Below are 12,929 nucleotides of genomic sequence, written 5' to 3'. Positions count from 1 at the left end.
AAATTGCCAACATTGAAATTATAAAAAATTGAAAATGTACTTCTAAAGTTGGTAAAAAATTTACCAACTTTAGATTTGCTGCTTTGTTTTGAGTGTCGTCGTGTCTCAGGTTATATTCTGGTGGTGTTACAACCTTTCCAGGGCTTTGGAATGAGAACGGTTTTCACAGCACACCCACACAATGAAACTCTGGGAGCAGAAGTGACCTGTTAGTTTAGGGAATGATTGATTTCTGGGATGTTTGGGAAGTAAACTCGCTCCCCAGGGGTAATAAGCTGGCCTGCTGTGTGTCCCAGAAGACTTGCATAGAATGCATAGGACCGGCGCTTTAATCACATACGCTATGGAGTACTTTGTACACTTGGCAGTGGGAGTCAGTTTTTCCTCAATCCCTGAAGCGTTGCATTGTCTTTTGAAAGGAGGCTCTTTGTGTTTTGCAGTATGGAGCCGCTCACATGATGAGCCCACTGCTGTCAGAGAGGCATTTTGATGTCTGCCAGCATCTGTGTGAAAGATACTGAAACATTCATCACATATTTGGATGCTATTAAGAGGAATATTAAGATTGCGGTGTCTTTGATTTCCCCTCTTCTCCCAGAAGGCCTTGTGTTGGCGTGCTCATTGTAAAGGATAATTAAAGCAGGAACGCATCGCGGTAGATGTACGCTGACTTTTGGACACGTGGCCTACCGTCGGGCTTTTCTGTCAGTGGGAGGAGGAGGAGGAGGTGCTGCTCAACACATCAGACATGACCCAGTTAGAGGAGCTACACTTGTAGGACCATATAAAGTGGATCCTACCCTGAGGAGGATTTGGCTTTGTTCTCCTCACACTTTTTCCTCTGATGGATTGAACAGCCCTCACTTTTTTACACTGGAATTCCAGACGAGCATGCTGATTTGTATAACAGTCTGTAGCGTAGACGGTGCTCATATTTCCTTTCAAGCATGCTTTTCGGCATACTTTGATTTTTCTAAATGAGTGAAATTCTGGACAAAAAGCTGTTGGCTTTGACTCTATCTTTATCATGTGCAAGTAAAGTAGCTTATTGTCACCGCCCTGCCGCCAAGCCTCACAATCATAATAAGTCATTAAAATATTGCAAACACTAATCTTTCCCCCTGACTTGAGTGGAAAAAAAATAAGGCAGCAAATTAGCACCAGTGCGGCAGTCAGGTGGTCTTGACATGGCAGAATTTCTCAGTTAGCCTACTGACATACATGAGCTCATTGTTTCTGCTGTTTTGCACAGGAGTGGCAACAGTTACAAGAGAAAGGTGAAATTCTTTTGGAAAAGCAAGAGCAGGAATTTCCCTCAGATCCTGCTGAATTCTTTCCCTTGTTTTGTTCCCCCCCCCCCCCCCCCCGCCTCTTATTTGACTTCTCCTTGTAACTGAAAGGAGGGGGAAGAATGTCCAATCTGCAACATGAGATCAGAGGAGCCACGGATGAGGTCGCAGGGAGGCGTGGGTTTGTAGCTGGAAAGAGTGAGACATACAGGAAATATCTGCGCCCTCGTGCGAAGAGCTCATTCTCCCCACACGTCCAGAAGACGTTGTCTTTTGAAAGTTATTTGCTACGTAGTCTCTCCCCCCCCCTCCCCCGTTTTATCTTTATGCAATGTGCTGTGCTCCTGAGCTGTAGACCGGTCGTTTTTGGGGTTTTTTTCCTGCTTAATAATCAGCCACTGCTTAATGAACCAGAAGTTCATTTTGCTCTTGTAATTGCTGTGTTTATTAATCACCGGTTGTAGCCGGAAACTGTGTGACAAATGAACGGTGTGATTAGATAAGGCCGGCTCCTGACAGGATTCCTGTAGCGAAAGCACTGAAACAGATCAATACAACACAAGCTGCTCTTTCCGCCCGGGGCCAGGGAAGGTGACTGATGGGTGGACATGGAATGAAATGAGACCGTGTTACAGGAGAGTGGCACAAGCCAACAAACCGGCAACATACTGTACATCACTTTGTCAGATTACATATTCCCAAGGAGCAGGCCAAGAAGAAGGCCTGTCATATTTAACATAGTCTCACCTTTGACAGTAACCATCACCTTTCCACAATCTGAACTTTGAAGTGCTGCACAATTAATTAATCAATATGAATCGCGATCTTGGATTCCTACAATTACATGAACATGATGGATTGCATATTGACATTTGGAAATGTGTGCTCTGCTCGTAGATAACGTTGAGATTGAGATGTGTTGGCTGCACTTTTGGGGAGCTTTTCATGCCGCTGCAGCGGCAGCCTGTGATAAACTTTCCTGAATCAATATTGATCAAATTCTGCAATCTAATTGTGACCATCATTTTGGCCATAATCATGCAGCCCTAATGCGAGGTTCCTCTTTGCATTTCCACTGTGTTTAACTGGGATGGTGGTCCGATACAGCGTCCAGCGCATCGCATCACGTCGTGTTTTCCTGTTTGCTCTGCTGCTCTCCTGTGTTGCTGTGTTGAACACACCAACCCTTTGGTACGGCTTTTAAGCGTTCACATTTTCTCGTCGAATAACATTCAGCAGCGATGCTAGCTGTGCCTGAACGCACCTGGATTTAGTATCGCCTCCTCAGCTAGTTAGTTAGCCTCTCCAAAGCGTGCACGAAACAATTGCAATAAAAGCAGAAATAAAAACAATAGCTTAAGTCCCTGGAGGGAAAAAAGGCTAATAGGAGATCTATATAGTAAGAGAGAGATTATTTTTTAGAGCCAACCCTAACCCTGACATAGCAAAACTTCACATAAATGTGAACTCGATGGACCACAACACTCCGCCTAGTGTGCTGATGGCTGTTTAAAACAGTTAGGTTCAGGTTGTTATTAATTAGTCCCAGAGGGAAACTGATAATACAGATAAAATAAGACGCGATGCCAAAACGGCAAGTGAAAAACACGACGGTCTGACTGCAGGATGACATGGAAATATTACCATGCAGGCCTCACAAGAACACGACATGAACAATGCGTCTTGTTAAGTCCTTTGACGGCTGCCTGGAATAAAGGGACTGTTTGTAACTGTCTGACCTTTTCTCGGGCCGGCGGTAGCAGATTCCAGAGGGAAGAGGCAGAAATTGGTCACGGAGAGGATGGTCACACTCTGAATGAAAAGTCAGAGCATGGTGTGGAGCCGGTTTGTCACAGAGCCCTGCTCGTACCGGCCTGGTCAGTAATACAGTTCTACTGTGTTTGATATTCAACGGACTTAACTGAAGACTGCAAGACTGGAAGATCTAATGTGTGGGTCACCCACCACACAGTGGGAAACGTATCTGGAGATTTCACAGTTGGGAGGAAACATCGTTCAACCAGAAAAACATCTTCACCATGAACACACCTCTCAGTCAACTGGATGATTGAGGTATTATCTCATGGGGAGGGCTGTGCAGAAAAACCACAGCAGTTTAGAAAACTAATACTGATATAAAAAAAAAACAAGTAGAATATTGGCTGAATAACGCTTGAAAGCCAGCCACAGGCTGCAGTATAGAGTATTCATATGCAGCACTTTGCACATCACATATCACACGTCTTCCACATACTCTCTTTAAATCCCTCCTCCCCTCTGTACCCCCCCCCCCCCCCCCCCCCCATCCTCCATCTCTCAGAGCTCCAGAATCTAACGGTTCAACTGAATCTCCAGATGCCCGTCTCGCCCACATGAAAACACCAAGCTTCGACGGCGAAAAGTGCTCACATAGGAGTAAGCCCGTTTGAAAACGACTGCAGTGATCCGACTTGAATGACAGCAAAACATGGCAAGAAAAGCAGGAATGTCAGCTGCACATGCTGATGTGTGCCTTGTGTTTCAGGTGAAGGGAGAACAAACAAAAAAAAACATGCCTCGACATGCAGGGGATGGCGCTGTTGACAGATCAGTCACATGGGCTGTTTGGGCTGAAGTGACACTGTGGGACTCAGTCGCTTCCTCTAATTAAATCTCAGAATAACATAAACATGTTTACAATGTCATATTAAATGCACTATATTTATCCATCAATTACATGCGAGGAACCATATAACGTGTGATAATTGCACAAAACGTCTTTCTAGGGGGGGATTTGTAATCCAAATCGACACCCACGGTAACCACGGTATTAGCAAGTGGGGGTTTGATACTACAGCAAACACTCCTCGAGCAGCTACTTTGTCAGAAATACCACAGAAGAGCAACTGGTATACCTGTGTATGATAATTCAAATTGAGCAAAGATCTTTAAAAAAATGTAGGTTCATAACTCAAACTACCTATTTAGCATTCAACCTTTTCCTTGTGATATGAACACGTTTCTGTGAAACCGCCTTCCCAGGTGTGGGTCTCTCTTTCAGCTGATCGTCCAACAACCAAAAGGGAATGTCTTACAATAAGCCGGCCCATTCAGGCACATCCCCGCTCAAATTCCCCGGCCACCAAAATTCTCCCCAGCTTAGCGGCGGCCCTTTCTCCCCGTCCTCTTTGGCCTTCTGAATGATAACCTTGAATGTTATTGTCTCCAGGCAGGAGGGGAGGGTAAAGCAATGCCTTGCTTCTTGACAGAGAGCAGGAAAGCTTGACAAAGGGCATCAGCACTCCCTAAATCACAGAATGTGGGGGATATGAAAAGGGGGGCAGTTTTTCATTCAGGTAAAAAGCGTCGACAGGAAAAAATGGACGGGGGAACAATGGAGCAGCTCCGATGGAACAAAGCACTACTCTGTGTGCTTTTTTAAAGCCATTTCAGAAGTGAGCTCAACTACGATGATGAAATCCGAGGCAACGGTGCGCAGAAGAAAGTTCACTGTGTTGGAGCAGATTCTATGGATTGAAAACATGATATGTGGGACTGATTGTATTTGGTTGGGTCCATTCATCTGAACTATACCCCAGTTCATAGAATAACCCTTCAGAGGAGCTATTAAGCCCGAGATAGTCGTCGTGATAACGACCTCCTGGAGATCAATTGAAACTCAATATGTGAATAAGTTGTCTGGCGCTCTCTGACCCTCTTCCTCCTCGCCTCCTCTGTCAGAGAAGACCATCAGCATCAGCCGGCTGCCATAGCAACTGAAACAAGACTCCAGGAAACAGGGTTCACAAACAGCGGCTGTGGGCAGAAAGCAGCAAAGTAAACAAACAAACCTCCCAGGCCTGTGTTGGTAGAGCGGCACTTTAGCCTCTGCCGATCTCCCAGAAAGATCGGGGGCATCTTTGTGTTTGACCCGAGGGCGCGGGCGATGCTGCCAAAAGGGAAACTCGTTGTTTTGATTCTTAACAACATCCGTGGAAGGCGCACGGGGCGGCAGGTGACAGCAGATTGATGCAGGTGACAGCAGATTTAGCTCTTTCCTGTCCGTCTGTTCCGCAGCGTGATGTCGTCGCTGTATGACTGCCCTGCAGTAACAGCCTTGTTGTGACTTGTTTCACGACAATCCTCATGGCAGCTTAAGTGGAGTTCTGCAATGATTTCATCATGAGGCGGCCATCTGCTCACAGAAAAGAGGAGCCGCGCGTTGAAGTTGAATCATGTTGTCTGCAGGAGAAGAGGGAGCCTCTCTGAGGTTCGGGTGAAGCGAAGACGTTCGTAAAAACACATTTGTGGAAGCCAATATGGCTGTTTTCATTTTGGCCATTTGCACTTCACTGTTTTCCCGTTTTTCATAACATCCAAGAGTTTTATTTGTCGATTTCCAATTGCAGCGTTCTCATTTAACTTGTGTTTTTGCTCTTCTCTATATTCAGCTACAGTGAACCAATTTTTTCCCCAAGGGGATCATTTTTTTTTTTTCTTATCTTATGAAGTCTAGCATGTGGTTTAGTGCTTGTGATTGTAGCGTGTCCGCTAGCAGTCGTTTTCAAGTCGGAGGCCAGGACACCAGATTTAGGTCAATACATTTTTTTTGGGGGGGGGGAAACAAAAACACATTACATGATACAAGTGTCTTCACACTTTAACGGGAGGTCAGGAGAAGGCCTTGGTTTAAGAGGTCACAAGCCCAAAAAGGTTGAGAAGCACTGCCGTAGCTGACAACCACACGCTAAATGACACAAATCCCCCGACTTGATTGTTTGTGCAGATCGGGATGCATCTGTGTCAGCTCAGGAAATAAGCAGGACAGGAAGTATCCGTCTCCAACAGCACGCATGGAGAATCACAGCCCGAGGTAGCTGCCTCTCACCGGTCCACACTTCTCTCGAGCAGCTTGCCTCATAAACATTGTGTGAAAGAACATTTTCCATTCTTGGTAATCTGTCTCCCACATCCCAGTCACCAGCCTTCCTACCTCTGGTTCTCAATAACCCACATAGTGAGTGTGGAGGATGGGATTTGACGGAATTAACTTAAGTGACAAAAAAAATAAATAAAATAAAATCATATAAAGAAAAAGCCAAAAGGAAAATGTAGGGCCATGTATGATACGGTATTGAATTACACCTTGGCGATGTGTTTATATTTTTGAATCTGCTCCCACAGTGAAAGTGTTACGCAGTATCTGTCTCCACAGTGTCATGGTAGCATGTGAGTGCTCGCATTGATTTCACCCACTGCAGTGTCGCAGGCTCAGTGAGTCTATCCCCAAAAATAACAGAAAAGGCTGGCAGTTCACCCAGACACCTTTGATTCTGTTGTTGTGGTCGCACAATGGAACTGAGCCTTTGTCTTCGTTGTGGCAGTATGTTCCCTCCTGTCTGTATAGTCTTAGATTTTCAGCGTTCCATGTCATCGTCATCTTCATCATCATCGGACCTGATGTGGAAACTGTTCACTGAAGTCTTTCCTTCCCCCGTTCTGCTCTCTGAGGTGCCTGCTACAGAGCAGCAGCTCTTTATGGTTTTCATCATTTTAACAAATGGGTTAATCAAAGAATGACTGCGAATCCCCATGAGTCTATCGTGATTTTGTCAAATGGAAATATTACAGTTTGCGGAATAGAATAACAATGTCTTTGGGAAGAAACAAAGCCACATTCTGCCCTGCATTATTTTTGTTCCCCCTCCCGTGTGCTGCAAGGAAATTAAATTTGATTGCATGCCGCTGTATCTCTCTGCATTACACTTGAAAGGGAATTTTTGAGTTGGTTAAATATTAATCATGAATACATTATACATGCTTTACAGTCTTTACTGTTACACATTTGAATCAAAACACATTCGATGACATTATATAACTTAGAATATTTTTTAAAGACTGTGTTTTTGTGTGTGTGTGTGTGTGTGTGTGTGTGTGTAGGTGTGTGTGTGTGTGTGTGTGTGTGTGTGTGTGCTCGCTTGCTCCCGAAACACATTTCTGCACCTTGTAGAATAGTGTTTTTATGTTCGTCAGAGGTCCACAGCGGCTGCTTGCACTGGGATTTACATCAAATGCTCCCGTGTTACTTAAAGGTTGTAATTTTGGGTCTGAAGCAGAAACTCCCCTGAAGTTTTCTCAAGGGGCTGAAGAAGAAACGGCAGAGTTATTACGTTTGACAATCCCCGGATCCTCTCTGATCCTGAGCTGCAGCGACAGACTTGGTCAGAACCTTTGCTTTTTTTTTTTTCATCCCCTCATGCTCATCAACATGCCAGAGTTTCCCCGTATTTATTTTCTACCACAGGTGCAATAATCAGCCGGTCTATTTTCTCCCCTGAAGCGAGTGGATTACATTTGCCGTCCTTTTGGCCGCGGCTGGGGAAAAAAACACAGATGTCTTTTTCACTTTTCCAACTCCACCTCTGATGTTGGCCACTTTGTCTGGCCCATCTGCATTAGCATATGGATTAATTCCTGCTTGTTATCTTGGCCTATATGGAATGAGTCAGTCCTGGATGGCAGGGCTAATCAGGTTGGAAGGCAGAGCTTCTTTTTTTTTTTGCCTTCTCTTCCTCTGCTGCCATCCTCACATCCCAAAACTGATAGCAGGGTAGACACATCGGAGGGGATTAAGCTAATGTGATGGCAGAGCCACCTACAGGGTAATTTCAAGAGACAGGCCTTGGCATCCGGGGAATAACTTGTCAAGACCCGGCTGTAGGCTAATATTGTGGATATTAATCCTTAATGTAAATGGCCTTGACTAGATTTTACTCTTGTCTCTCTGTGCAGCTTTAAGCGCAGTCATAAGTCTCTTTAATCACTGACATAAAGCAGTCCCTCAAGGATTTTCCAGAGTTTTACAGTAATTATTGCGCACCAAAAAGATGCTTGTTTTTTGTTTTTTTCCCGCTGTTGCCTCTGTGAGAAATTGCCAAGCTATTTGCATATGTTCCTTGTTCATTTGCAGCCGTTTTTTTTATGAGCTGCTGGCAGAGGAGTGCTTTATTTTGTCGCGGTAAAAACATGATGGAGTGTTAAAAATCACAATCCGTGTCATTTTACAAAGGGATTTGAGGCTTGTTAGGTAAAACTGTTGGAACGGGTCAAAGCTGCTGCAGCCCCATCAGTATCTGCTGGAAACGGTTGATAAGGAAACGACAACAAAAAAATCACAGCGATGAGGTCGCAGACATCACTCTATTTGAGAGCAGCAGCTCGTTGTTTTTGTTGTCTTTTTAATCATTTTAATTAAAACATAAACCAAAGAAGGAGGGAGGATCCACACGAAACCCGAGTTTTTAATTAATAAACAGCACACTGCTTTGCATTTTTCTTCCTCGTTAATGAAAAGATTCTCAAATTATGAAAACCCACCTTGGCAAGGCCTCGCAAAAAAAAACCCAACAATGCAGACCTTCCTCAAGGAGCTGAGTGAGCACCTTAATGGGGAGAGTTTGTCCTTGCTGTCTTGTCAGCCCCCAGTGTTATTTCGCTGATCAGTCAGGTTGGTGCAATTCCTTCATCACTGACTCTCTCTCTCTCTCTCTCTCATCCTCAGGTCTGCTCATAGGATCTGGCTGTGCACTCTATCCACTGGGATGGGACAGTGAGGAAGTGCAGCAGACCTGCAACAACAGCTCAGACCAGTTTCAACTCGGTGAGATGTCCACACACACACACACACACACAGCTACAGCCCACACCCCGATGCTTCAACCGTGACTGTGTACATTTGTCTGTCCCAGAACTGATAACTGATTTTGTGGATGAAAAGGCTGAAAACTGAGAAGACTTTTATTTCTGGATGGTAAAAAGTCAACAGGACCTCCAGCTGCTGTCGATTTCTGCAGAGTTTCAAAGCTCTAAATATGTGTCGAGAATAAAGCAGGAGCCAGATTGGTGCTCTGTATTCAGCTGGCGTCTCATAGATAGACAATAATATGCTGCTGTATCAGACGCCAGGCAGGTGGAGGGGCTATTCAGTCTGCAGCTGCTTTTTTTTATTTGATGCTAATCAACTAGCGTTTGATCCTCTACTTAACGGAGAAAAATCACTTGGTGTGATTGTAATGTTTTAATTAAATGTCAAAGGTACATTTTTGATAGAGCTGTTGAGACCATTACTCATGTAATCAGGTACGCATAGATTTGCTTTCTCTTTCAATTATCATCAACGTCCGCCGTGCCAGAGTTTCGGCCACTTCTATTTTTTCTTTTTTAGAAGTTAGACTATTTTTTTCTACTTCCTGCCTCACACATTAAGGTACGCAGAGCTTCTGTGTGCTCATTGAACCGGGTAACTGCTGAGCGAAAAAGAACATTTTATACATCAATTACTCATCCAGTGTTACCCTGAATTATTTAAGAAAACGTTGTTTTTGTCACGTGCCTCCATGGTGAACAGATAATCAAAGAAAGTGGAGAAAAGTCTTGATCAATTGAAGATGCATGTGTTCGGGAAGTAGTGAGCATAAAACTGGATAAATGAGACTTGGATTATACTGCACGAGTTGCGTTAGACGCCCCCATTTGCTTCAATTCATCGAGCCTTTTCTCTGCTTTCTGAATTCTCCGTTCACCATGGAGGCATGCGAGAAAAACAGTGTTTTCTCAAAGAATTCACGGTAACACGGGGTGAGTAACTGACATACAAACGGTCACTTTGCGGGGGAGGTATTCCGTGAAGTCCCACAAGTGTCCCCAGTAGGGTGTGAAATCCAATCATTAGTCAATTTTACTATATGCTTCTCAAGGACAAGTTATGACTTGACAGAGCATCACTAGTCAATGAATATTCAAAAATCCAAAACCAAACCATCACCGAGAAGGCAAACACAACAATTATTAGTAATATTAGTTTTCAGTTAAGAAATACTTGTAGATACACACAGATTGAAGCTGCCAATATGTGAGCAGATGGATGCGACGCAACACTGAAATTCAACCCGTGTCCATATAATTCTGTCGGATTTAAATTCCCAAACATGTCATCTTCGTTACTGGAATTTCAGACCATGTCATCAGAAGTAACGATGTTGGATATCAGGTTGTAATCTTTTCATTTCCTCTTTGAAAGAACAGGCTCTTCTAAGTACATGGGAATTATTGTTAACAGGTGCGTTTTTGCTTCAGCATGTTGTTAAGCTGCAACGTAGTTGTTTCAGCTTCACTGCTGTCTCGTTTCATGTCAAGACAGACACGTTCTACCCGCGAGAGCAGCTGATTTCACACAAAGTGGTGCCAGAACGCAGACTTCGTTCATTAATCATGACGAGAGCAGTCGGTACTTTAGTAATTCAAATGCTTTGAGTGTTGCTGCAGCCAGGACACGTTAATTGCATGCATGTTGAATATGAAGAAAGAGTTGTGGAAATGATCACACCCTATGTCCTACAGAGTGACTGCATGGAAGATCCAAGTCATTGCTTTGACCTGGCATGTTTTCAAATGGAATACTCCACATCATGTTAATAGTTAATAAACTACAGCCACGTTTTCAAAAGAGGGGAAGCTCATTTTCAGTACTGCCGACAGTGAGAGAAATGTGCAACAGAAAAAAATGGGTCTCTGAGAAATAAGCGTTTTCAGTTTTGCCTGCTGAATCAGGTTTCCGCAGTGAGAAGGCAGCTGATATGATTTGTTAATGAGACGCCTCTTCCTGCTACCACCCGGCTGCTAATCAGACAATAACATTCAATCACACATTCTCCCCAAAATTTGATTCTTCAAATGAGAAGTCTTGATGGTCATCTCAACATTTTCGAAATTTAGCGGCAGATTTAGGTCAGATCCTTCTTTGATAGTGCACATAATTCCCTTTTGAGGATTAAAGAAAGAGGCCCTTTATGTTTTAATTTGGGCTTGCTTTTGGCTCACTTTCAGCACATTCTGCCTCTGGTGGGCTTTCCAAAAGTCTGTGCTGTGAGAGAGCATTTGGCACAGGCCGGACTTGTCTGTTTGCAAATGAAGTTTAACTATGTCCAGTGCATTTGTTTCAGCAATGCCAACCCTTTTTCACAAGAGCAAGGGAAATGTTGTGGCTTGAACAAAAATGTTAAGCAGTTCACGACATTTTTTCTGCTCTCAGCTCAGGGGAGTTTTTCCTCATCTGAAGCGAGGGTCGGAAAGGACAGAGGGTCGATACAGCCCGATTTATGATATCCGTGAGATATTGTAGTATTCTTATGATGCAGACAGTACAAAGCATTTCAAATGAACTGGCCGTGATGTTATCAGTAGGCGGTAAGCTTCACATACATGCTCACTAAAAGACAAACATCTTAACCTCCACATGCTGTCATGTTCTGCTAACATTTAAAATCTTTGAATTAAGTAAGAACCTTCTTAATTACCACAAACATGTATAAGGTGGAAATTCCACACCTGGATCACCATTCAGTTATCCATTCATACACTGTTGTCCAGTGCCAGTTGTTACCACGTTTGGACGGGCACGGTGTTTACATAGAACAACAAAAGTGGAGATATTAAAATTATGATCACGGCCAAAAGAAATAAGCCTTGTTAAAAACTAAAGTGTCTCTAATCACTTACATTTTACCATTGCAAGTATTTGACTTGAATAAGAAACAAGTATTATATCCTCCTGCAGTTTATTTATCTCTAAGGAGTAAACCGTTTTAAACTTGAGCTCTTTTACAGATTGTTTTCCCCGTTTATTATAGAAGTGATGCCAGACTTATGAGTTGTACTCCCAAAGTGTAGAGTGTAAAGTGTCTTCAGACATTCTGGTGAAACACAAAATGGAATCAGTTGTTCCCTGGCCATAGGCGTATCCGTCCCGAAAACCCCCCAACGGTGGGAAGATATCACCCTGAATCCTCTGCTTTCCTCTTGCAGGTTCCTGCCAGATCGGCTGGGCGTATTACTGCACAGGGGCCGGGGCGGCGGCCGCCATGCTGCTGTGCACCTGGCTGTCCTGTTTCGCGGGGAAGAAGCAGAAGCAGTATCCGTACTGACGGGAGGCAGACGGGGACAGGCAGAGACCCCGGGCGAAACGAGGAAGGCGAGAGGACTCCGACCCTGCGGACTCGCACCAGTACAGCACATCAAGCACCAAAGACACCGAGTCGTTATGGTGCGTCATGGGACACAACTCGTCTGACAACGGCAGGGACTGTTTCATAATGCAACACACACACGCAGACACATGGCTTTGAAAAACGTGTTCTTCTCTCAAGAGCTGTTCTTAAATGAAAAATGTATGGACCAATCCTATTTGTAAAAATGTTACATTTCTTTAAGAGTATTCTCTTTCTTTCTTTCTTTTTTGTGTCTTCCTCCTCTTCAGTCATTGATGTTTATGTGAATAGTGTTCCCTGTGATGATGAGGAGAAAGAGTCATCTTGCTTCGTTGTTACGTGAAGTGTTTCCGTCTCCTCTTCATGTCTCATCCTTGCCTTAAACACAAACTGAAATGCAATAATCCCTATAATGTAAAGCAATCCAACACTGGCTGCCTGCTTCCTCGACTCAACCTGTTCAGATCCCAAAAGTCTAAGCATAGTTTATTTAACACATTCATAAGATGATATATACGTCGTGTACGATAATGTATTTTATCATATTAGCACATGTTTTGTATTCACTCTTCGAAGTATTCTTTGTCATTATTTTCGTTTTGTAAATAAATGTTTA

The 12,929-nt window shown here is 43.8% G+C and overlaps 1 protein-coding gene across 1 annotated transcript in view; it reads left to right on the top strand.

The window, feature by feature from the left end:
- Window positions 1-12,929, top strand: part of LOC306701059 (LHFPL tetraspan subfamily member 6 protein-like) — a 28,702-nt gene extending 15,773 nt beyond the window's left edge. The window contains exons 2-3 of the mRNA XM_079166291.1: window positions 8,830-8,928; window positions 12,132-12,929. Coding sequence (XP_079022417.1) covers window positions 8,830-8,928; window positions 12,132-12,250 — 218 coding nt within the window. The 3' untranslated portion in view covers window positions 12,251-12,929. The remainder of the gene's footprint in view (window positions 1-8,829; window positions 8,929-12,131) is intronic.

This window comes from Pholis gunnellus (assembly GCF_910591455.1).
Source record: "Pholis gunnellus genome assembly, chromosome: 9".
Lineage (NCBI taxonomy): Eukaryota > Metazoa > Chordata > Actinopteri > Perciformes > Pholidae > Pholis > Pholis gunnellus.
The sequence above is the reverse complement of the archived record's forward strand: the minus strand, read 5'-3'. Positions and strand labels throughout refer to the sequence as shown.